Genomic DNA, 26,227 nt, shown 5'->3' with positions numbered 1-26,227 from the left:
GCACGGGCGCATCAGGCAGAGGCCTGTGCGCACGTGCGATATGTTAGAGCAGAAGGAGGGGGAGGGAGAGCCGGAGGCGTCACACAGGATTATGAGGCGGCGCTGAGGTCAGGAAAGGCGGAGCTGGGCACGAACGGCGGCGGGTGCGGGCGGCAGCTTGGATCCATTTACATCCCCTTGGGCACCTTATTTTTATGACTGACAGGTTAGTAATAGCGTTTTTTAAGCAAAATGACACTACAGATTACATTTATAAGACCACATTTGGAATCAGTAAAGCTCCCTGAACATAACCATATTTTTATCTGGAGGGGGTTAAAACTGGTGACAGAATCCCTTTAAGGGTTTTTATATTTCATTATCAGCCATTATGTAACATCTGGCAAAAACAAAAACGCACACCTGGAAAACTGCACAAAAACACTGAATTTTTGCAACAATAACATAGGTGGGTGATTTAAGTTTGGTTTAGGGCTCACACACACAAATGTGTGTCAGCCATTCCATGCATTGAGGACCGCAATTTAAAGTCCCCAATGCACGGGCACCATCTATGAGGTTGCCGCAGACTGATCCATCCACACAACAGAAAAATAGTGAACGGGTTGTTTTTGTGGGCTGCAATATGGGCAACACGCGTGTGCATGAGGCCTTAAATGAACCATGAGTGCTCAAGATCTCGTGGCAATCATATAGATGCTGATGGGAAGATGAAAATGCAGCAGATTATTGAGCAGGAGGAGCTGAGCAGATTGATGTATAGATTTATGGGAAAAGATTAGGGAAAACCTGTCATTTATTTTTCTAAGGGATCATGCACACGACTGTATGTATTTTGCGGTCCGCAGAAAATATGGATGATGTCCGCGTGCATTCCGTATTTCAGCTGGCCTCTAATAGAACAGTGCTTTCCTTGTCCGCAATGCAGACAATTATAGGACATGTTCTATGTTTTTGCAAAACGGAAATACGGACATACGGAATGCACAAGGAGTACCTTCTGTTTTTTTTGCGGACCCATTGAAATGATTGGTTCTGCATACAGTCTGCAAAAAAACCCGGAACGGACAAGTAAAGAAAATACGTTTGTGTGCATGAGCCCTAAACCTCAGCTCTTTTTACAGAACAGAGTCATGCGGGCAGTGCTACTCAGTGATTGTCAGCCTTCCCTGTATACTGACTTATAATGATGTGTGTCTCTGTCAGACCTGTATCTACTCAATTATACGGACATCATTATGTGAGTATAATTCTGTAGAAGTGTAACACCCCAGAGTGGTGTTACCACTTCTGCACCCTGCTACTGTCTTTATTGGTTTAACCTCATGTCATCTTGTGTATTTATTCCAGGTCCTCCACACTGTGCATTCCTATTTTGTTCTGCAACTGTTATGTTAACATGTAATATGCCTCATTCACCAGCAGGTGGCAGCAAACATGGCAGAGATGTACTTAGATAGAATGGAACTTACCATTCCATTCTAACCCCCCTCTGTGGAGAAGTGGGCGAGTCCTACTTCCTGCAGGAAGGGTTGGGGCAGAAGTTCTAGTCAGTCTAGCTTACCCCCTGCTAGGGGACAGGTCTCTGCTAGATGTGCCCAGGCAGCCAGAGCACCCTAAGCTTGAAGCCTCAGGAGCCAGGAGGAAAGTTCCCTGGCATAACCTAGAGACAGACTACAAAGTGAAGTGCAGCATACAGAAGCTGAGTTATACAGCCAGCCTGTCAGTACAGCAGAGTCCGAGAGAAGCAGATATAGCAGAGTGGAGTTTGCCTGCCAGTTTCATGACAAAGCCTATAAACTGTTTTGGAGAAACGTTTATGCAAAGTAAAGCTGCCGTTAACTTCATCTCAAGGTCTAGACTCAAGTTATTCTTTTATTCCTCAATTATTCCCACTGTTTATTGCTTCGGAGCCAAAGCCTGGGGTCCAGCCATATCCAGGCAAGTGCACCCTGACACATATAAAGAGACATTTTAGGCCACACTATACCATTTGGCATTCCTACACCTGGGACGCGTTACATAGAGGGCCCTGGGCGGAGGCGCCTGTTGCAGAAGGAGGGTCATGCAGAGATACATAGCTTTATAACTCAGTATAATGCTGTGTGCTCCTGCAAGTCCAGAACAGAAGATCATGCTCACACACGGAGCATGATTTCGCATAGGGCATGCTCCTCTGAAACCGCCCTAACTGTCAATCACTGAATAGGACCACCCACATGACTCTGATGAGGTTTAGATGAACAAATTACAAGTTTTACTGAATCTTTTTGCATAAGACTATTAGGGTGGCCAGACGTCCGGTTTTCTGTCTCCCTGTCCTCCGTCCGGCGCAGGGCCTGGACGGACACAGGGATGTCCACCCTTTCAGTAGCTCACGCTCAGACAGCAGCGTTGTCAGGGTGAGCTACATCAACTAACTGAGCCTTCTCTCACCTCCAGTCAGTCACTAGAGCCACAGACATGGCTTCCTGCGGCTGACTGAGGGGGAGAGAAGCACCCGGGCTGCCCCCAGCTCACCTTCCCCTCAGAAACGTTTTCCCTCTCCTCCCCCCGGCGGTGATGGGGCCATGGCTTCACGGGGAAGGCCGTGGTTTTCGGTTTGGGGGCGTGGCCAGGGAGGTCCGGCTTTCTTGGGTGAAGCCAGTGGCCACCCTAAAGACTATATATCAGTCTGCTCAGCGCCTCCTGCTGCCTGCAGATTACACTGCCCTTCATGGTGATAGGTTCTTTTAAACCCTTCCAGACCTAGTAATTTTAAGTTTTTTTTACTCTGTAGCCATAACTTTCTATATTTTCTATTCAAATAGTCGTATAAGGACTTCTTTTTCTAATGGCGGCATTAGATATTGTATACAGTGTAATGGGAAGCTCGAAAAATTCCTAAATAGGAAAAAAATGTAATCTTGACACAGTTTTGTGGATGAGAGTTCAATGCAAGAAACACGCTGCATGTGTCGGTGAGCGTTCCCGTTCTGACCTCTGCTAGGATTACAGTGTTATAATTAGGGATGAGAAAATCGACGTCTCGTGAAACATCCAAAGTCGTTTTGCATAATACTTTGTTCTAATACTGTACGGAACATGAGCTCTGTACAGTATTAGAATGTATTAACTCCTATGAGCCGAAGTTATTACTTTGCGAAGTCTTGTGAGACTTCGGGTAATAACTTCAGAAATTTATTTGTACTGTAAGAAAAAAATTCCCAAAGTAGTTCCTTGGAACTGAACCTGAGTTCGGGAAATGTTTTTTTTTTTTTTTTTTTACAGTAGAAATCCATTTCTGAAGTTATCACCCGAAGTCTTTGGAGCCAATACATTCTAATACTGTACAGAGCACTCGCTCCGTACAACATTTGAACAAAGTTTTATGCGAATCGACTTCAGATGTTTCATCCGAAGTCGATTCGCTCATCCCTAGTTATGATTTATAATGCTGTTTGTCCCTGTATCTACTATTTACACTGACAGCATTATGTCAGCGTAAGGCCTCGTTCACATTTCTGTTTTTCACTGACGTGTGCTGTCCGCATTTTCTGCGGACAGCATACGTACCCATTGACTTGAATGTGTTCACATTTCAGTATTTTTTCTAACCGTGGGCGTGAGAAGGAAGGCCCATAATAGAGCAGTCCTATTCTTATCCATAATCCAAATATTTTTACTGGTGCCACAGAACAGACATGCGGATGCGGACAGCACACGCTGTGCATTCCACATTTTTTAGCTTGCGGACCCATTGAAGTGAATGGGTCCGCATTCGATCCTCAAAAAATGTGGATCGGATGCGGACAAAAAAAAAACAAACGTGTTTGTGTGCATGAGCCCTAATTCAGTAGATTAGAATTTTGGAAAGGCACAAAGAGTGCATTTTTTGGTTCTGGTTTTCACAGTTTTTTGTTTTTGTTTTCCCAAATGCAGCATGTTGTAGATATGGTGTTATTTTAACCATTTGCCCACACACTATAGGAAAAAATGCATGTCAAAAATATGTGACCCGAAAAAAAAGCCACCAAAACTTGTAAAAAATACACGAATATCATTAAAAACGTAAGCTTACAAGAAATGTATTAAAAATGCTGGAAACGCGGTGTTTCTTTTCATGCAATGTGAAGAGGGTCTCATAAAGCTGCCAGTTTTGGGAGATTGCGGGGGTTCTGCAGTTATCTCAGCTACTATAGGGAAACAAAGGTTTGATACAAATATCAGCCCTCTATACTGCCCTCTGCAGGACACCAGCTCCACGTGACCGGAGACACCACGTGACGTTCTGACGTCAGACAGTCATTATGCAGAAGTTGTTACTAGTTGCTACTCTGCCCACTGGACTCCAAAACAATGGAGGAAGAGCGAACTGCCAGGAGGTCGTGGTGTAAAGTTGTGGCGTCCCTGCTGCCAGACGTGCGCCTCACCCCCGGCTCTACCATCACTATATTAGTGTCGCTAGCGATATTTGTCCCGGGAATGAAGAGGGAGACACCTGCTGACAGGAAGCTGGACCTTGAGGCTGGAGTGCTGGGGAGTGTTTCATGTATGGCCGCCTCTGTCAGGCAGTATACCAGAGGGGTGTGGTGGCGGGTGAAGACATCACACAGTGGGGGGAGAGCAGGGGGAAATGATGTCTGTGGTGATGACAGCCAATTAGGTTTTGTCTTTTATTCTCGTGAGGGAATGCAAATGGGAGGATTCATCTGATTGGCTGTTGCCACTTTTCCCTTGAACCAGATTTGATAACCCACTGATGGTTTACTAGCGCCAGACGGTGATTATAGTGTCGCCCATATTGCCTCCTAATATTGGGCCATTGTATTATATGCAGTTGCCCAATAAGCTACCTCATATTCCTCTGGCACCACTAGTGTTAACGAATGGGCATCCCGTCACCAGTGGTACTGTAAAGCAGGGGACGTTTATTGCAGTGGCTTGTCCACTCGTGAGTTTTTAGGTGTTTTTCTTGATACGTGTGGTGTTTTTATTATAAATTTTTTTAAACGTTCCCTCCAGATATTAACTGTAAGTCTGTGGGAACTAGGAAATGAAGTACAAGCGTGCATTTTTGGGGTTACATTTTTTTTTTTCACTTGCGGTGTGATTTTTGGACCATGGCATTTTCTGAAAATAGGAGACTGGTCCGGCATTGGCATTTTTTATTTATTTTTTGGCTCATTTTTCTCATTTTGATGCTGTGGAATCTATTGTTTAACAAAAATGCATGTGTCAATGTGTATTGTGTTATTTTCATGTTGATTTTTATTAATAGAGATCTACAGAGGAAGTGACATCAGAGGGTGGTACATAGTTTCCTGTTTGAAGGGGTTGCCCACCCTTTAGTAAGTGATGGCCTTCACTAGCGGATCATTGGGGATCCGACACACCTCACCTCCACGTTTCTGCTCCATCCACACTGTTGATGGAGCCTTGTAGTTCCCGTGATATACCTACACGAGAACAGCTGGTCATCCGGGGTGCAGGGTAGGGATCCACCGATTATCGGAGTTACCGATATTATCGGCCTATATATTCATGATTTTTAAAGGTATCGGCATCTAACCTTGATGATAATGTGTCAGCGCATTAATCTTCCCTCAGCAGCACAGGGGTGAAGGAGTCACTCTCTCCCCAAGCCCCCCCCCCCCTTTGTTGTGCTGCCAATGAGGAGAGATGGGAGTGGGAGAGGCCGGCACACTGCGCAACCAATAATAATTGACGGCTAAGGCTACTTTCACACTGGTGTTTTGGTTTCCGTTTGTGAGATCCGTCTAGGGCTCAAACAAGTGGTCCAAAACAGATCAGTTTTGCCCTAATGCTTTCTGAATGGATAAGGATCCGCTCAGAATCCATTAGTTTGGCTCCATTCCGCTCTGGAGGAGGACACCAAAACGCTGCTTGCAGCGTTTTGCTGTCCGCCTGACTATGTGGAGGCAAACGGATCTGTTTTGACACACAATGTAAGTCAATGGGGACGGATCTGTTTTCACTGACACAATCTGGCACAATAGAAAACGGATCCGTCCTCCATGGACTTTCAATATGGTTCAAGACGGATCCGTCTTGACTATGTTAAAGATAATACAAACGGATCTGTTCTGAACGGATGCATGCGGTTGTATTATCGGTACGAATCCGCACCAAATGAGAGTGTGAAAGTAGCCTAATACAAATACAGGAGGCGGTGCCCAGCCTATATGACAGGAAGGTATGATCAGCTGCAGTTAACCCCTCAGGTGCTGCACCTGAGTGGTTAACTGCCGCTGATTGCAGCTCCCTGTCAGAGGCAGGGTGTCGGCTATGTGATTCTGCGCTGACACACCCGCCTCCTGTATTAAATGTTAATTATCATTGGTGGCGCAGTGCGCCCCCCCCCCCCCATCCTCCCCAGTATTAAAAACATTGGTGGCGCAGTGCACCCCCCAGTTTTAAAATAATTGGTGGCAGTGGCCACAGGGTCCCATCCCCTCCCCCTCATCAGTGGCAGCTTCTGATCGGAGCCCCAGCAGTGTAATCCTGGGGCTCCGATCGGTTACCATGGCAGCCAGGACGCTACTGAAGTCCTGGCTGCCATGGTAAGCTCCCTGCTGCTGTGTGCAACAGGGCAGCAGGGAGAGTGTGAGGTCCTATTCATCCTAATAGAGCTCTGTGTATAGGACAAGATCCCAGGTTCTAGCCCCTCAGGGTGAAATAGTTATTAAATGAAAAGTAAATTTTTATTTTTTAAGTTTAAGTCACTCCCTTTCCCAATTTTACATATACAATAAAAAAATAAACATATTGCTAGGTCCGAAAAGTCCAAACTATTAAAATATGAAAATAAAATCTCCGGAACAGAAAAAAAAGTTTAATTTTTTATTTTTTTTTAAATGGACAGAATATCAGTATAAGTTATCGGCTATCGGCCTGAAAGTTCACAGGTTATCGGCTCTAAAAAATCCATATCGGTCGATCCCTAGTGCAGGGTGCTGGATACCCCCTGATGAACTATTGATGGTATATCCTGAGGATAGGCCATTACTTACTAATTGGTGGGCAACCCCTCTAAGAATGCATGACTTGCAACTAAATCGCCCTATTTGTAAAACAAAATGCTACACAAATACAATCAAAAGACCTGAAAAAAATATGGAGTTTTTTTTTTTTCAGTCTTCTTGGCCTCAAAAAAAGGGCAAACAAAAACCGTGTGAAGGCAGTCTAGGGGCTCATGCACACAAATGTATTTTTTGCGGGTTGGGTGCGGACCAATTCATTTTAATGGGGCTGCAAAAGATCTGCACGTCCGTTCCATGGCCCGCAAAAATATAGAACATGTGCTATTCTTGTCTGCATTACGGTCAAGGATAGAACTGGTCTATTATGGCCCGGACGTTGCTCGTGTTTTGCGGATTTGCAATTTGCGGACCACAAAACAGGCAACAGTTGTGTGCTTGAGGCCTAAGGGTGATGGATCCTATTACCTTTATTCTGGGGACGGCTTATATTCTTCATGTATTTCTTTGCTCGGGGTTGGATTTGATGAATCTTCATGTACACTGAGAGAGGCAGCAATGTTGCTGAGAGAGGGTTTTTTTGTTTTCACAAGATCTGTTTTTTTCAGTTCACAGGTTGATCACATATATTTATTTTCATGAAGATCTTCCAACATTAGTCTGCAGTTGCTTGATTGTCTGGTATTTTGGTGGGGGTTTTGAAGAGAACGTCGGCACGGTGAAGTTCTGCTTCCTCACGCCTCTGTTTGCCATATGGAATGGCCTTCTCTACCTGGTTGTTATTGCCACAGGCATCAGCTTTCAGTTGGATGGAAAAGTCCAGGGATTTACAGCAGTTGCCTTTTCCATGGTCAGCGTCTTCACAATACGCACCACCCTTAGACGACTCATACTCTTTGGGTTCATGGTACCCACAAAGGTGATGCCGCTGCTATTTCTCATCCCCGCTGCCTTTATACCACATGCCACCACCCTTAGTAATGTATGTGGTATACTGGTGGGGCTTAGTTGTATCCTTTTTTACAAGTTTTAGATGTTTGGAAGTATTGTCACACACATCCTGTGCCCATCAAATTAGATCTACAGAAAAACTGTAGAACCTACAACAGTCAAATTTCTCTGATATAAAGTACAACTCTACCCGTAGCTGAATATTTGGTTTTATACTGAAGTCTTCCAAATGATGTTTAGCTGGTAACAACCAATAGAAATGTTGGCTTTTGAGGAAATCTATACTTGACAGAAAGAAGGTGCGTAGAGAAATTATTCTGCATTTACTAACTTCTGTCATTCATAAAACCCAGCAAAAAAGCACTTTAGGACTGACACAAGATTGTATAACTCTTGTCCTAGGTACCCTACCTCCCAGACGACAGAATAACCAACCACTTCTTTAAATGGTCACTAACCTTTCAATACAATTAACCTAAATCAGTAGTACAGGTGACTATAAGAAACGTTGTAATATGTCTTATCAGAGAAAATGCCTATTTTTACCTCTAGCAGCTTATTGCTTTTATCCTTTTCCTCTCCATAGTTTTCTATGGGCAGCATATGAGGCGATCCTTCAGTCCATCTCGTCTTTCAAGACTGGTTTAGCAGAAAATGTTACTTTAGGAGGGGGAGAACGAGGCATTTTTGTCTGTTATTAATAATAGTAATAATAATAATATTATTATTATTCCCTGTACTATTGATTCCGGCAGAGTTTGTAGAGACGATGACAATTTAAACCAAAGGGTGAAATCTGCAGCCCAATACACATAGAACACGTGGATTTTGCCACAGATTTGCAACAAGGCTCTAATATTCTTCTACATCTGAATTTAGCCCCCAGTCATGCTACCGTTTTTTCTCTTTCATGTGCTATCTATTTAACAAAAAACAAAGCTCAGTGCAAAAGACCCACAGAGACAGAAAATCACTGTCGTGTGAATGAAGCTTAAGTCTCAGTGGTATGGTCAGTGTTTGATCAGTGATTTCCATTAGTGATTGTGAGTCAAAACCAAGAGTGATCCTACATAGAGGTAAGGTAAAGATCTGCACCTGGTTTTGGTTAAAAATCACTGAGCAAACACTGTGTGAAAGCTGCATAATTCTGGTTTCTATATAAAATGTGTGTGAAACATTTATTTTGAATGTACTGTTTTGTATGGTTCATACAGGTTATCTGCTCTTTTTGCGTGTATTCTTTAATTTGAACACAGATGGTATGGGTGGCTGCTTTTTCTTGGACCCTTCAGAATCATTACTTTCACGAATAGATCAGATGGTGCCATTCAAGGTATTAAAAAGCATCCCAGTGTGGAGGTACATCCCTGCAACTTCTGCGGAAAGGAATGCCTCTCAAGACAGAAAGTAAGTGACTACCAAGCACAATGGCTGCCTCTGCTGTATAAAGTTGACATTTGGTTGCAGTGTAGAGATGTTTCCTTGTAGTGGCCTGTGGAGTTAAAGGGGTATTCCCATCACAGACAATGGGGGCATATCGCTAGGGTATGCTTCTATTGTCCGATAGGTGCAGGTCCCATCTCTAGAACCCACACCTACAACGGGAATGGAGCAGGAAGAGCTGTGGCTGGAGGACCCCGGATTTACCGTGGTCCGTCCACCACCAAGCGCTGCTCCCATAGAAGTGAATGGGAGCGCACCGCACATGCGCGGCCCCTGCTCCCATTCCTTTTTATGAGGCAGACGGATTTTCAGCAGCCCCATAGAAATGAATGGAGGGCGGCTGCGCATGGGCAGTGCGCCCTCCGTTCATTTCACCACTCTGTTCTCATTGTAGGTGCAGGTCCCAGAGGTGGGACCTGCACCTATAAGACAATGGAAGCATATCCTAGTGATATGCCCCCCATTGTCTGTGATGGGAATACTCCTTTAAAGCCTCATATTGGCCATCTACTGTACAATCAATTCCTGCTGCTTGATGTCCACCATGCGGACAAAAACATAGATTTATCAAAACTGGTGTGAATGAAAACTGGCATAGTTGGCCATAGCAACCATCATATTCCATTTTTCCCTAACGCCTCCACATCGGCACTGGTAGGAGTTTGATCCCGCCTCCCAGGGACAGGAAACAATAGCGGAAGCCAAAATAAAAAGCCTCCTCCTCCAACCTACTCCAGTTGTTGTTTCCTGTCCCTCAGGACGGGTGGAAGCCTTGTTGGTGCAGAAGCTGACCAAAGTACCAGATGCGCTCAAGCCTAGGATCCTTCCTTTTTCTTTGGGAGGGCTGAGCAGGGGATAGAGGTTCCGGGTGGAATGTGTGCTCTCCTTCTCTGACCCTAGGAGTAAGTCCTACGCTGGGCATCCCGGGCTGCACCTACCTTCAGGTAGAGAGGATCGACACCTCGCGAGTCTCTCTGGATGAATCCTATGTTGGCAGGAGGATTCTTGTAACTGGCCGCATTGCCCTTCCTCGGTGAGCTTCTGGCTAGGGCTGAGGTCATCAGGGCTGGCCGATGCGGGGTGGGTGGGGGGGGGGGGGCTGGCCGGCCAGAAGAAAGCATGGTGTGGGGGCGGATCCAAGAAGCAGGGCGCTGGATTTAAAATGGCTCTGCTTTTCTTAAGAACTGGAGCGCTGAGGCAAGGGTCCAGACTGCTGATCCCTGCAAAGATGTCCTCCGCTGATGCTGACACCCCACGCAGACCTGCTGATCCCTGCTAGGCCCTCAACCTGGTGGGGTTTGATGGATATCCTCCTTTTCCATGATTACCACATGGTGTGGGTCTAGTTTTGCCCTGCAAAATCCTCGGGTGGTGAACCCACAAAAAAGAAATGTATGATGTGCAGAAAGGGTCTCCCCCATTCTAGTAAAAAAAAACGCTATGTCAACGATGCACAGAAAAGGTAGTGGCGGAAGAGTCACAATCTTTTATTGAAAACCCTTTTTAGGGATGAGGTCAATTCTGCGATAGACCAACGTATGACTCCTTCCTCTCCCCATCCATCTACTTCAAAATCCGTGGATCCTTCCTCGGACATATTTGACTTAGATAAAGGAGAACTTTTCTCTGGTGACTGACTCCTCAGATGACAGTTCCGGCCGTCCGTTATGTTCCCCGGAGAATGCAGACTTCCTGTTAAAAACGATTTGGGCAACTATGAAAATAAAGGACTCTAAAGAACCCTTATCTATACCTGACCAAATGTTTCAGGGTTTGGGCGAAAAGATGGTTGTTCCCTATTCATGAAAATATAAAGGACATTATAGCTAGGGAATGGAAAGAGCCAGAGAAAAGACCCGCTATTTCAAAGGCCTTCAAACGAAATGACCTTTAAACGAAAAAAATATCAGTTTGCAGAGTCCGATTGTGAAACATGGGGAAAAAACCCAGAGGATTGATACCCCGGTAACTAAAATTTCCCAAAAAAATCCTCCCTCCCTTTTGAAGACATGGGGTTACTAAAGGACCCAATGGACAAAAAAAATGTGAGGGTCTTCTTAAAAAGAAATCTTGGGAGACGGGATCAGCTATGTTCAGACCTGCTATCGCAGCCACCTGCGCTGCTAGATCCCTTTTTGTCTGGATCAATCAGATGGAAAGTCACCTAGCAGCTGGTACCCCCCTGGAGGAAATTATATCCTCTCTCTCGGTTTTAAAGTAGGCCTCAAATTTTTTGGCTGATGCTTCTGCAGACCTGGTGAGACTCTCGGCCAGGTCCACAGCTCTATCGAACGCCACCCGTAGAGCTATATGGTTGAGATCCTGGTCGAGGGATGCGGGCTCAAAGAGTCTATCCTTTGAAGGGGATAGACTTTTTGGATCCACATTAGAAGACATCTTGGATAAAGCCTCAGGTTTAAGCAGACTCAGAGTCTTCAGATAGATGACAATCTTCTAGCGGCCGGGGTAAGGTTTCTTATTAAACCCAGACTCCTCTTCCAAGAAGTCCCAATGACGCTAGAAGTCTTGTGGCGGGCAGGCTTTCAGGGTTCAGCCAAGCTTGGGATTCTATAGGAGCCCCCCCCCCCCCCCCCCTTGGTCCTAAAACAAATAGGATCAGGTCACAGAATAGAATTTTGTTCCTTGCAGCCTGCAAGATTCCTTACAAACAAGTTTTTTTTCAAATCCTCTCAAACAAAAGGCCCTAGAGTCAGAGGTGTCTTCCCTATTAAAGAAACTGGTCTTTTCAGAAGTCCCGATAGCCGAGCGAGGTCAGGGGGTTTACTCTCCCCTTTTTCTTAGGTAAAAAAAAAAAGTGGGAAGTTCAGAAACATCTTCAATCTGAAAAACCTAAATCACCTGGTCATTTGCAAAAAACTCAAAATGGAATCAATAGAATCAGTAGTGAACCTCCTCTTTCAGGATTTTTACATGATAACGATCGATCTGGTGGATGCTTATTATCATGTTTCCATTCACAGCAAGAGTCAAACATATCTCAGGTTCGCTGTCTACATAGAGGGAGAGCTGTGTCACTTCCAATATCGGGCTTTACCTTTCGGCCTTTCCAGTGCGGCAAGTCTGTTCACAATGATTATGGCAGATGTTGTGGGCTATTTTCATCTAAAAGGACTAATGGTGGTCTCCTATCTGGATGACCTTCTAATCACTGCAGATTCCTATTCTCGTCTTCTGGACCATCTCAGAATTGTGAACGGAACCCTGAGTTCCTTAGGGTGGGCTATCAACCAGGAGAAGTCAAGACTAATTCCAAGTCAACAAAAAATATAAGAGAAGCAGATCAACCTGATAGCTCGGGTAAGAACCTTCTGTTCCAGAAAGACGATAAGAGACACAATGCACTTGCTGGGACTTTTTTTTTTTTTTTTTTTTTTTTAAACTCGTTTTTATTGAAGTTTAACAAGAAAGGCATGTTACATCATCAAAAAGAAAAGATTAATGAGTCAAGGGTAAATCCCACACAGGGGATACAGTGCTAGCTCAGTACTACATGACAGTTCTGCAATAGGTCCGATACAGAGAAAAAAGTTTCCAAATCAAATCGCGTCGGGAAGCAGCATGAAAGAGGAGACATTGCCTCAGTACACACGATCTACATAATATCATACATCAGCTACTGAATACATGCAAGCATTATGTACAGTCAAAGGGGAGGCACACCATTCACCCCACACTTTGTCAAACTTTTGTGGTCACTTCCTGTGGATAAAGACAACCTTTTCCATGCTAACAGCCTGATTAACCAGCGACTTCCATTGGCCTAACGTAGGCGTTCTATCATCCATCCATCTTAGGGCGATAGCTTTCCTAGCAAAGAATAAAGTTTGACTCAGAAGGATCCTGTGATGACCCCAGACCTCCTCATCTAGGATGCCGAGTATACAGCTTTTAGGGCATAGCGGCACTGCATTTGGGACTATAGCGGACAGTACTCCTACCACTGCTACCCAGAAGCTTTTCAAATATATGCATTCCCACATGAGATGCCAAAAATCAGCCCCTTCCTGATGACATCTATGTGGCAGTCTACCCATTTTATGCAGCCGAACAGGCGTGAGATAACTTCTGTGCAAAAAAAACAGCTGGATCAGCCTATTAGTGATTGACGGGGAGACCCTCATTGGAGACAGCAGTGCTTCATTCCAATCGTCAGCCGATAGGGAAGGGATGGAATTCCTCCATTTCCCTTCAACAGCAAGGGGATTCATTAGCGTGCGATTATTAAGCAGATGCGTATAGAGCACAGAAATAATACCTCTCGGGCCCTGTGATCTAAGGACTCCTATCAGAGGATAATTTGAAATTTTGCGGCCACCTGCCCCGAACTGTGCCGTTAGCGCATGTCTCAACTGTAGATATCTGAAAAAGAGAGTGCGAGGCAATTCAAACTTCTCTTGCAGCTGAGAGGAGCACAGACTACTCCCACTTGCTAGGACTTTTAACATCAACAATATCCTCTGTAAATTGGGCTCAGGCCCACACCAGGATCCTGCAGTCCTTCCTCCTGTCATTTTCGGACACGATGCAAAGTCCCCTAGAAAATTAAATAAAAATCCCATACCGAGTAAAAAGATCCCTGAGTTGGTGGATGATCGAGAAACATCTACAAGCAGGGGTGCAGTGGCGGCCGAAGAATCAGATTACAGTAACCACCGACAGGTTGGGGAGCACATGCTCTGCAAGAATTGGTATTAGGAACATGGAGTCCGCAGATGTCTTTAGAGTCTTTAAACTTAAGAGAATTGACAGCTGTCTTCCAAGCCTTCCTAAGTTTGAAACCAATTATCAAACGCCACCATATCAAGGTATTTTTGGACAATGAGACAACAGTGACCTATCTAAACTGTTGAGAGACGAGAAGCAAATCCTTAGCGGCTGTCTCAAGAATATTCAGATGGGGAGAAGAGAACCTAAAATCTATTTCAGCGGTTCACTTAAGAGGAAAATAAAATATTCTCGCAGATTTTCTCAGCAGAGAGTCTCTCAGAGAAGGAGAATGGGCGTTAAATCAGGAGATCTTCAGTCAGATCAGACAGGTGGGGGCTTCCGGTGTTGGATCTGTTTGCAACAAGACAGAACAGGAAGGTAGAGAAATTTTATTCCATCAGCCCCAAGGAGAATCTAAATCAGATAGATACTGTCTCGCGGCCATGGCCCAGAGGTCTTCTCTACGAGTTTCCACCATTCTCTCTGATTTCAAGGACTTTGATACGATAGGAAGAGGCTCAAGTTATGATTGCCCCCTATTGGCCAAAAAGGTCTTGGTCCCCTCTGCTTCAAAACCTCGCGACAAGGGTACTTTGGTTTCTGCCTCAGATTCCGGACCTCCTCCATCAGGGTCCGGCCCTTTATCCCAACATACAACATCTACACTTAGTAGCTTGGAGACTGAACGGATCTTGTTAAAAAGAAAGGGGTTTTCTGAGGCTGTCATTTCAACCTTGTTACATAGTAGAAAGCAGATCACTACCAAAATTTATCTACGAACCTGGAAAGCCTTTTTGTTATTTGCGGGGGACCGTTGGGATCCTCAAAGTAGCTTGAACGTATGCCTGATTTTAGAGTTCTTGCAGGCAGGATTCGATAAAGGGCTCAGAACCAATACCCTAAAAGTTCAAGTGTCGGCCCTTAGTGCCTTTTTGGACATCGGGGTGGCAGAAATCCCCCTAGTTGACAGATTCCTTTAGGGCGCAAGCAGGCTGCGTTTCTCCTTTTTTGTTAAAGTTCCCCCTCGGGGATCTAAACCTGGTCCTTTTCTACGCTAATGTCTATGCCCTTAGAGCCTCTGTCGGAGATATCCCTAAGATTGTTGACGCTAAAACCCACCTTTTTTATTATCGCTATAACCACAGCTAGGAGGGTGGGGGAGATCCAAGCCCTTTCTTGTAAGCAATCTTACCTCACTGTTTTGGAGGATAGGGTAATTCTTAGACTCTGCCCTGCGTTCCTGCCAAAGGTCTTCTCTAGGTTTCATTGCCAGCGGGAAATAGTTTTACCATCTTTTTGTGCTTCTCCGGCTTCAGATCAGGAAAGTGTGTTTCATCTAGACGTCAGGAGTTCTCTTTTACGGTACCTTTAGGCCACAGATTCCTTTTAGAAAGTCTGATCATCTCCTGGTCCAGTCTCAAGGAAAAAATAAGGGTCTTTGAGCCTCTAAGGCTGGTTTCACACGGGCGTTGCGGATTGGGGCCGGATGCGTTCAGTGAAACTCGCACTATTTTGCAAGCAAGTTCAGTCAGTTTTGTCTGCGATTGCGTTTAGTTGTTCAGTTTTTTCCGCGTGAGTGCAATGCGTTTTCATGCGTTTTTTATGCGCGTGATAAACTGAAGGTTTACAAACAACATCTCCTAGCAACCATCAGTGAAAAACGCATCGCACTTGCTTGCGGATGTAATGCGTTTTTCACGCAGCCCCATTCACTTCTATGGGGCCAGGGCTGCGTGAAAAATGCAGAATATAGAACATGCTGCAATTTTTCGCGCAACGCAGAACTGATGCATGAAAAACAACGCTCATGTACACAGACCCATTTGAAATGAATGGGTCAGGATTCAGTGCGGGTGCTATGCGTTCACGCCACGCATTGCACCCGCACGGAAAACTCGCTCGTGTGAAAGGGACCTAAGGCCTCATTTACACGGGCGAGTATTCCTTGCGGATGCGATGCGTGAGTTGAACGCATTGCACCCGCACTGAATCCTGACCCATTCATTTCTATGGGGCTGTTCACATGAGCAGTGATTTTCACGCATCACTTGTGCGTTGCGTGAAAATCGCAGCATGCTCTATATTCTGCGTTTTTCACGTAACGCAGGCCCCATAGAAATGAATGGGGTTGCGTGAAATTCGCAAGCAAGTGCGGATACAGTGCGATTTTCATGCACGGTTGCTAGGAGATGATCGGGATGGAGACCCGATCATTATTATTTTCCCTTATAACATGGTTATAAGGGAAAATAGCATTCTGAATACAGAATGCATAGTAAAATAGCGTAGCCCGCATCTCCTTCTGTCTTCATCTTAGCTGTGTGCAGTAACAGGACCTGTGGTGATGTCACTCCGGTCATCACATGATCCATCACATTATCTTTTACCATGGTGATGGATCATGTGATGACCGGAGTGACGTCACCGCAGGTCCTGTTACTGCACACAGCTAAGATGAAGACAGAAGGAGATGCCGGCTGCGCGATCAAGTGGATTAAGTTGAGTTAAATTATTTTTTTAATTTTATTTTTTTAACCCCTCCAGCACTATTTTACTATGCATTCTGTATTCAGAATGCTATTATTTTCCCTTTATAACCATGTTATAAGGGAAAATAATACAATCTACAGCACACTGATCCCAAGCCTGAACTTCTGTGAAGAAGTTCGGGTACCAAACATGAGCAATCCTCCTCTCGCCCGCATCCGAAATCCCGAGCAGGCGCAGTGCCGGCGATTGCCTGCGCTATGATAAGACGACTGAGGGCAACAGCGAACACGTCACTGGGATCGGCGCATGCCCAGTGACGCTGTTGCCCTCAGTCGTCTTATCATCGAGCAGGCAATCGCCGGCACTGCGCCTGCGCAGGATTTCGGATGCGGGCGAGAGGAGGATCAGGGGTGTTTGCCACAGAGCGCGGCGCTGGGGGGGGGAGCACTTAGCCTCGCCTCTGGGAGGCGATTTAGGCGATCTTGGAGGAGTTCTTAGTTTTCAAATTTAGAGGGGCGTTCCTGGGAATCGTGGACAAAGAATAACGCCCCTCTGGGCTCCTTACAGCTTCATTTGAATATCATAAAAAGCGTTTGTTTTTTTAAGAAATGACAAGACACAGAATAAAAAGAACAAGACATATGGAAATAAGGTACTTTATTACACATGGATTCATAAAAATTTTTTTTTTTGCTAATATGCTAGTGACAGATTCCCTTTAAGCATTCTTCTGCAGTCCATCATTCTTGACACATCTGTGTGGGTGGAGAAGAGAGGGGCCTCTGCAGCTTTCTTCCCCCTCCTTTCTCTCTTCAGTGTTGAATATACAGTCAGCTTAAAGCAAAGGGGCAGGGGAGGCACTTGTGATATGGAAAAGGCAGTTTAAGGTAGCTACATATAAATAATCTGGTTACGTAGTCCTTGAAACAGAATGATATTCACATCTCTATCAGTTATTGCCAAGAACCGGTTTCCTTTTATGAGATATACAGGTTTCAGTTTCCCAGTCTATATCTAGTTGAAGTCCCCCATAATAACGACCTCATTATGATCTGCCACCTCATCTATCTCGTTTAGTAGCAGATTTTCTGTGGACTCTGGTTTATTAGGTGGTTTATAATAAACTCCTATTTAGTATTTTATTGTTCTTTTTGCCTCCATGTATTTCTACCCACAGTGACTCCACATGTTCATGTCCTTCACTTGTATCTTCTCTGACAGAGAAGTCGGTCCAGTTCTCCAGGAACCCAAACCCCTCCTTCCTACACCAGTTCTTGAACCACTTGTTAACCTCCCTAATCTCCCGCTGCCTTTCTTGTGTGGCTCGTGGTACAGGTAGTATTCCGGAAAACGCTACCTTTTTAGGGTTGTTTCGATACCCAAATTTTGATTAGGTTTTTATACCATAAAAAAGTATTGCTTTACTCGATACCATTCGATACCACGCAAAAAAAAAAAAAAAACGCCCAAAAAATGCTGTGTGCATTCTGCATTTTAAGGAACGTCCGGCTTATAATAGAACAGTCCGATCCTATTTTGTGGGGGGACAAGGGGACAAAAAAAAAGACATTTTTAAAAAATATTTTAATAGTTTGGACTTTTCAGGTGTGGAGATATGTAATATGTTTATTTATTTGTTGTTTATATATTTTATATGTAAAATTAGGAAAGGGGGTGATTTTATACTTAATATCTTGATGTGTGTGTTTTAACTTTTTATTTTTAACTATTTTCCCCCTTGTCCTATTCACCCTGATAGAGCTCTATCAAGGTGAATAGGACTTTACACTCTCACTGCTGCCCTGTGCATAGTACACACAGCAGCAGGGAGCTGACTATGGCAGCCAGGGCTTCAGTAGCATCCTGGCTGCTATGGTAACCGATCGGAGCCCCAGGATTACACTGCTGGGGCTCAGATCGAAAATTGCCACTGCTACCAATGAGGAGGAGGAGAGGGAACACTGTGGCCACTGCCACCTATGATTTTAATATGATAATATCATTAACTTTTAATACAGGAGGCGGGTGCGGCACCTGAGGGGTTAACTGCCGCTAATCGCAGCTCCCCGCCAGCACCCGCCTCCGGGATTTGTATTAAAGAGGACCTTTCATCTGGCAAAAAATTCTGAACTAAGTATCATGATATGTACAGAGGCGCCCAGGGATCTCACTGCACTTACTATTATCCCTGGGCACAGCTCCGTTCTCCCGCAAAATTGCGGAACAGATGCGGAAGGAAAATTGCGGACGTGTGAATGGAGCCTTAGGGTGTGTCAGATCAGGGCTAGCCTCTCTGGCACTCTTCCCTCTACTCCACTTGCTAACTGTTACCCAGCTAGCTACCTCACTTTCCTGAGCCTCCTCGCTACCACCCCATAGAGTGCTTGCTCAGTGAGCAACAAACTCTTTTCCAAATTTCCAAAAGATATGCACCCTTAAACGACTGTTCCAGGACTGCATACCTTAGACAAGATGTGCATCAGACTGCGCTGTCAATAATGGAACACATACTAAATGGGGATTACGCAAGAAAGAGAAAAAATACAATATAGTGCAGTGATAAGAATCTAACTTACTGTAGTCCCCTCCTAAAGTCCCTGAATCTCAAGTCACGTAATCTAAAGTCACACACTTACCCTAAGTTCAGACCTGAGCGTTTTACAGCGCGTTCCTACGCGCTGTAAAACGCTCAACTTGGAGAAACCAATAATTCCCTATGGGAATGGTTCTCACCTGGGCGTTTTACAGCGCGTACGATCGTGCTGTAAAACGCCCAACGCTCAAACAAGTTCTTGAGCTTTTTTTTTGGGCGTTTGTTGCGCGTTCCCGCACATAGATATTCGGGAACGCGCGACAATGTGTGCACGCCTGTCTCTGTATGCGCGATTGTAAACGCCCGTACAATCGCGCATACAGAGCGCTCGTTTCAGAACGCTCAGGTCTGAACCCCCTGTTAATTCAAACACACACTCGAATGCTCACAAACTCACGTTGTTTGCCTGCCTGTATAAGTGCAGCTCTCAAACTAGACTGCTTTTTTTTTTTTTTTTTTTTTTTTTTTTTTTTTTTTTTTCTCCCCCCTCTGGATTCAATGCCACCATTAATTATGGGATAAAATGTAGTACATCACCATATTCTGCCCCCCCCCCCCCCCCCAATAACTTGATTGTACGATTTTGCAAACAGTCATTAAGTTTTGTATGCGATCGCGTTAAGTTTTCATCTTGCGGGTGCAATGCAATTTAAGGTATACAAACAACATCTCTTAGCATCTGTGAAAAACGCATCGCATCCGCACTTGCTTGATTTTCACGCAGCCCCATTCACCTCTATGGGGCCAGCGTTGCTTGAAAAATGCAGAATATAGAACATGCTGCGTGTTTATTTTTTATTTTTTTTCACGCAACGCACAAGCGATACGTGAAATTCAATGCACATGTACACAACCCCACTGAAATGCATTGCACCCGCGTGGAATGCTCGCTCGTCTGCAAGGGGCCTAAGAGAAGCAATTTAAAAATGGCAAATCGGCCATTTTTAATTATACAGGAAGGGAGGTGATTTTAAGCTTTTTTTATAGTTATTTTTTTTATTTTTATATATTTGTGATTATTTTGAAGCTCATATATGACCCTATAAATTATGCTTTTTAATTTTGTAGTATCAGGGATTTTTAAAATGGTGTTTGGTTTTTGGACTGAAAATTGCTAATTTCTTATCCTGGCCTGCCATCTGGTGGCTAAAATAAGAATTGCAGCATGAACACTATCAGCCTTGTCAGCAAGGCTCATAGTGTTCAGCGCAACTACTGGTGCCCTCAATGGCCTCACGGGGTGTCGGTAGAAAGGCTGGAAGCGTGAGCTTCTGGGTTTTTGCTCTTGATCACGGCATCTAAAGCCTTTACTTACCACGTCACGGTAATTAGCCGCAGGTCTCTGCTGTTTGAAACTGGTAGCGAAAGGGTTAATTTCCAAAGCATCTCCTACCAATGGTCCATTAAACGCTAACCGAACACAGATATCATTCATGTTCTGTCAGTTTTTTTTTTTTTTTTTCACTGAGCCAAACACTTCAATTGTGCTTGGTCCGCATGACAGACCAAAGTAGTGCATGTCTCCGTGATTTTTCCACTGACCCACTGTCGGTGGAAAACCACTAATGAGTGAGCAAACATGGACTAGCATGGAATAGTGAGGAAAAAAATCAAGATTTAACTTTTTGGTCGCAATTCTAAGTTCCACGTCTTGAGATAACCAGGCACTGTTTATCAGCTGTCCTATGATGTCACTACAGTAAAGCATCGTGATGGCAGTATCATGTTGTGGGGGTGTTTTCCACTGGCTGGGACAGGGAGACTGGTCAGGGTTGAGAGGAAGCTGAATGTAGAAAGTACAGAGATATTCTTAATGAAAACCTGATCCAGAGCACTCTGAACCTCAGACTGGGCCGAAGGTTTACCTTCCAACAAGAAAAGAGAATGACCCTAAGCACACAGAAACCTGAAAATGGCTGCCTACCAACAATTCCTATTCAACCTGACAGAGCTCGAGAGGATCTGCAGAGAAGAATAGCAAAACATCCCCCAATCCAGATGTGTAAGGGTACTTTCACACTAGCGTTTTTCTTTTCCTGCGCTGAGTTCCATCAAAAGGGCTCAGTGCTGGAACACAACTGATCAGGTATATCCCCATGCATTCTGAATGGAGAGTAAGGGTACTTTCACACTAGTGTTATTCTTTTCCGGCATAGAGTTCCTTCAAAAGGGCTCTATGCCGGAAAATAACTGATCAGGCATATCCCCATGCATTCTGAATGGATAGAAATCCCTTAAGTTAGCATCAGTATGCCTTCTGTTCAGTCACTGATCAGGCATTATGTCCGGCCAAAACGCCTGATCAGTGACTGAACAGAAGGCATACTGATGCTAACTTAAGGGATTTCTATAATGCTTGATCAGTCGCAGGAATGCCGGATCCGGCATTAATTCCCATTGACTTGCATTAGTTCCGGATCCGGCATTGCAAAACAACTGAAGGACGGATCCTTCCGGTCTGCGCATGCGCAGACTGGGAAAACTGTAAAAAAAAGACTGCAATACGGATCTGTCCATCCGCATGCCAAGCGGAGAGACTGATCCGTTCTTGCAATGGATTTGTAGACTGATCCGCACTCGGATCCGTCTACAAATGCTGTCAGTTGTCACACTGATCAGTGGATCCGGCAGGCAGCTCCGACGACTGAACTGCCTGCCCGATCACACTAACGCCAGTGTGAAAATAGCCTAATCCGTTCAGGATTTCTTCAATTCAGTCATTTTGACTGATCAGGCAAAAGAGAAAACCGCAGCATGCTACGGTTTTATCTCCGGCGAAAAAAACTGAAGACTTGCCTGAATGCCGGATCAGGCATTTTCTTCCATAGGAATGTATTGGTGCCGAATCCGGCAATCAAAATGCTGGATCTGTCGCAGACCGAAAAAAGGTGAAAAGAATAAATGCCGGATCCATTTTGCAGAATGACACTGGAAAGACGGATCCGGCATTTCAATGCATTTTCTTGACTGATCAGGCATTTTTAAGACTGATCAGGATCCTGATCAGTCTTACTAATGCGATCAGTTGGCATACGTTTTGCCGGATAATCTCTGCAAAGATGCATTGACTAAAGGATCTGAATACTTATGTATATGCGGTATACTACTTACCCAAGATTTCAAACTTTTCACTTATGTCATTTTGGGGTTTTGAGTGCAGGATGATGGGGAAAATTAGAATTTTTATTTTAGCCCAAGGCTGTAACATGACAAAATGTGAAAAAAGGGAAAGGGTCTGAAGAATTTCGGAGTGCACGGTAAGTTTAAAATCTTGCTTCCTGAGTAGTGTTGAGCGAACTTGTGTTTTAAGTTCGGCGTCTAAAGTTCGGGTTATCGAAGAATCGTGTTATGGATTCTAAATTCCGTTATGGTCCGTGGTAGCCGAATCCATAACGCGATTCTTCGATACGCCGAACTTAAAACACAAGTTCGCTCAACACTATTCCTGAGTCCATTATATCTGAGGGACCACTTGTATTAAATTCTCTGCAAATGTTCTTTTGCTTCCAAATTAACTGATCAATTTTTAGTGATGCTTTACAATTCTAATATGGCAGATAACCTCAAAGACACAGTATCATATTAATAATGCTATTTTAACCAACCCAGTTTTTATATAAAAATGCATGCTTTAGTATTTGTAACAGCATACATTCTAAAATTTGTGTTCAGAAAGTTTGCCCTAAAAAAAACAAGAAAAAAAAAAACAGAGCAACTGGAAACCCCCACACAGGCTGACTTTGGTGCTGATCCACAGTGAAAAACTGGTGGTGCATAGATGGTCCCTCTTCTGTTTTGCTTGTTTATGGGATTGGTGGAAATCCTAACTGTCTGTCAGACCCCTAGCCTAACATTTATGATGTGCTAGACTGACCCCTCCTTCTGTAGTGACTGCTTATAACCTTTTTATACATGACTTCTAATTAGTTTTGTTTATTAATCTTCTTTCTTGAAGGATCAACCCACCTCCTGGATCTTACCCAACCCAGCAGTATTATATTCCACCTCAAGGCCTCCCTGATATCTACTCTCCATATCATCACATGAAGCCAACTGGGACATGGCCCACTGCTGGTGCCTCAGCATACCCAACAGGAAAAGGTTCTGGACAACTATACAGCCATGATTCCCCAGGAGCACACACGCATAGTAACAATGCAAATAATTATGTAGTAGGTATGGACTTAAATTCTCAAAAAGACAGTGCTATCTCATCTGATCAGCCAGACCTACAGCAAGTCCAGACACAGTAAATGGATATCATGGAAAATGACAAGACTGCAGCTGTGCATTTCTATAATATTATCATGGGTGGTAGGTTGTTGTGTGCCTTACTCATTCTTCTCTGCCTCAAGTCCAATAGAAGTATCATTATTTACATCTATGAAACTGATTCTTTTAGATTGTGCAACACAGACCATCACTTTGTTACTGCTGAGAATAACAATCAGAATAGACTTCAGCTGAAAGATTATATTATTGACTGTTCTTGGTTGTTAGAGATGGATGATAATATGATTTTTGTATTGAACTTTTTTACCTTCATCATGAATTTGCCTTCTGCTCTTTACTTACTTATTTATTTTTGATAAAGATAACATGTCTTAGGAAATGTAGGGCAATCTGCAGCCATCATATAGAGCTGGAGGAGCTGAGCAGTTGGATAAATAGTTTTATGAGTAACAATTCAGTAAAACCTGTAACTTGTACAATTAAAGGGCTTTTTGAGATTCTGATATTCTGACACCCTAGACCAGCTATTTGAAGAGGCCACGGCCTCTTCCTAGGCCAGTGATGTCACGTTCATTGGTTATGTGGCCTAGGGGCAGCACAGTCCCATTCGAGTAAATGGGTCTGAGCTGCAATACTAAGCACAGCCGCTATCCAGTGGGTGGCACCGTGCTTGTAAGCTGTGAAAGGGCTGCCGCACCTCTTCAAACAGAAGATCAGTTGATTGGCGGGGGGGGGTCAGACCTGTACTGTAGATGGGTTTATCAGTATCTCAGAAAACCCCTTTAAAGAGTCTTTAACCAAATATGACCATTACAGACCACTCAGATCAGGTTCTCCCATTACTTTCCCCAGATTACTATGGTACCTTTCATATTGCAGTCCATCGCCGAATTGCTCCAAAAACACTTTTATACCATATGGTAATTAGGTTCTGAAGGTGCCCAGGGGCGGCGTTCATGTGGCCCGGTGCCCAGGCCCCTCTGCTCTTTGTTTACAAAACCCCTCCTTTTCCACCCCTCTGACCCGCCCTTGTTAATCTGATTACCTCCTCTCCGTCTGAAATCCCTTGCCTCCTCCAGATGGATCGGGTTGCGCAGGCTGGCGCATGCGCATTGAAAGTCCATGTTCCTCTGCCCATAATGGGCAATGCAGTGCGCCCGCTCCTGGAATGTCTATGGTACAAGCAGGGGCGGATTGGCCATAGACCTTAAAGGGAAATTTCCTGTTGGGCCAATGCCCAGAGGGCCACCTGAGCCCTCATCACGGCCAGCCAGTGGATGTTTTTGGGGATGTATTTTGTGCTGCTGGCAGTATTTTGTAATGGACTGTGGTATTTGGTTCTGGAGTGGTATAATGTGCTGCAATATGATATTGCTGGCCCTGCCTTCCATCAATTTGGTCTCAACTTCAAAACTGGGCCACTTTTAATATATTTTTTTCAGGGCCACTTTAATTTCCCAGTCCACCCCTGGGTACAAGCAATCAGAAGATCACATATTCAAGTCCCCTAAATGGACTGAAAAATCACAGTAAGGGTCCATTTACACATCCGTGTGTGTTTTGCAGAACCGCGGATCCGCAAAACACTGAAACCGGCAATGTGCGGACCTCACATTGCCAGCACTAATACAATATGCCTATTCTTGTCCGCAATTGCGGACAAAAATAGAACACATTGTGCTGCCCCATAGAAATTAATGGTTCCGCAAAATGCGGAACGAAATTGCAACGTGTGAATGGACCCTAAAAGTTTTTTTTTTGTTCTTTCAAATAAAGAACACAAATGAACTATTTAAATCATTCTCTTTCCCATTTTTACGTATAAAAATAAATAATAAAAAGCCACGTCCAAAAATGATCTATTAACATATAGAAATATGAGATTCTAGGGCATACACAGAAATCATGGGCCCCCATAGCAAAAGTCAAAATTGGGCCCTTCCTATATACTTACCCTGTATACTTTTTTAATGTTTTTTTTTTTTTTTCTTGATTGTTGCTGCCAGGTGTTGAACCAAGAAACTGCTGGATAGGAGACAGGAAGCTTACCATTTAAGCCACAGGCTTAAAGGGGTTTTGCCATCTCAGACAATGGGAGCATATCGCTAGGATATGCCCCTATTGTCTGATGGGTGCGGGTCCCACCTCTGGAACCTGCACTTACAATGAGAACGGAGCGGGGAAATGAGCAGTGCGCCTTCCGCTCATTTCCCCGCTCCGTTCTCATTGTAGGTGCATGCGCATCCACCCTCTATTCATTTCTATGGGGCCGCTGAAAATAGCCGAGCGCTGGCTTTCCCTATTTCTGTCTGCCCCTCAGAAATGAATGGGAGCAGGGGCCGTGTGTGCGCTCCCATTCACTTCTATGGGAGCAATAGGGAGCAGGGCTTGGTGGTGGACGGACCCTGGGAAACTGGTCCGCTCCGTTCTCGTTGTAGGTGCGGGTCTCAGAGGTGGGACCCACACGTATAAGACAATGGGTGCATATCCTAGCGATATGCCCCCATTGTATGTGATGGGAATACCCCTTTTAACTGTAGTCAATAGAAGGATTTTCTCAGACTAAAAATCTCAATAGTAGTCTCGCATTCATTATGTACCGGTATCTGGAATCAAATACACAGGGGTGTCCTGAAGGCCCATCGCCCTTCAAGTCAAAGTGTTTGAATTTCACAATAAAGAGCACATACTCCAATAGGGGGAGAGGGAACTGTGACTCCAAAGAGAGGAGCAGGGACTCCTTACAGTGTCCCAGTCAGGCCCTCCAGGCCCAATAGCAACTGCGTTGTTATCTCCATTAATGGAACAC

General features: G+C 44.5%; 1 protein-coding gene across 1 annotated transcript; it reads left to right on the top strand.

The window, feature by feature from the left end:
* The first annotated feature begins 4,297 nt into the window (after positions 1-4,297).
* RHBDD2 (rhomboid domain containing 2) lies at positions 4,298-23,754 on the top strand. Its single transcript, XM_044288115.1, has 4 exons — positions 4,298-4,531; positions 7,589-7,990; positions 9,188-9,338; positions 23,141-23,754. The coding sequence occupies exons 1-4, from the start codon at positions 4,339-4,341 to the stop codon at positions 23,436-23,438; spliced, it is 1,044 nt and encodes a 347-aa protein (XP_044144050.1). The 5' UTR covers positions 4,298-4,338; the 3' UTR covers positions 23,439-23,754.
* The last annotated feature ends 2,473 nt before the right edge of the window (positions 23,755-26,227 follow it).

Source organism: Bufo gargarizans, chromosome 3 (assembly GCF_014858855.1).
Source record: "Bufo gargarizans isolate SCDJY-AF-19 chromosome 3, ASM1485885v1, whole genome shotgun sequence".
NCBI classification, from domain to species: domain Eukaryota; kingdom Metazoa; phylum Chordata; class Amphibia; order Anura; family Bufonidae; genus Bufo; species Bufo gargarizans.
Note: the sequence above shows the minus strand (reverse complement) of the source record. Positions and strands in the feature narration are given on the sequence as shown.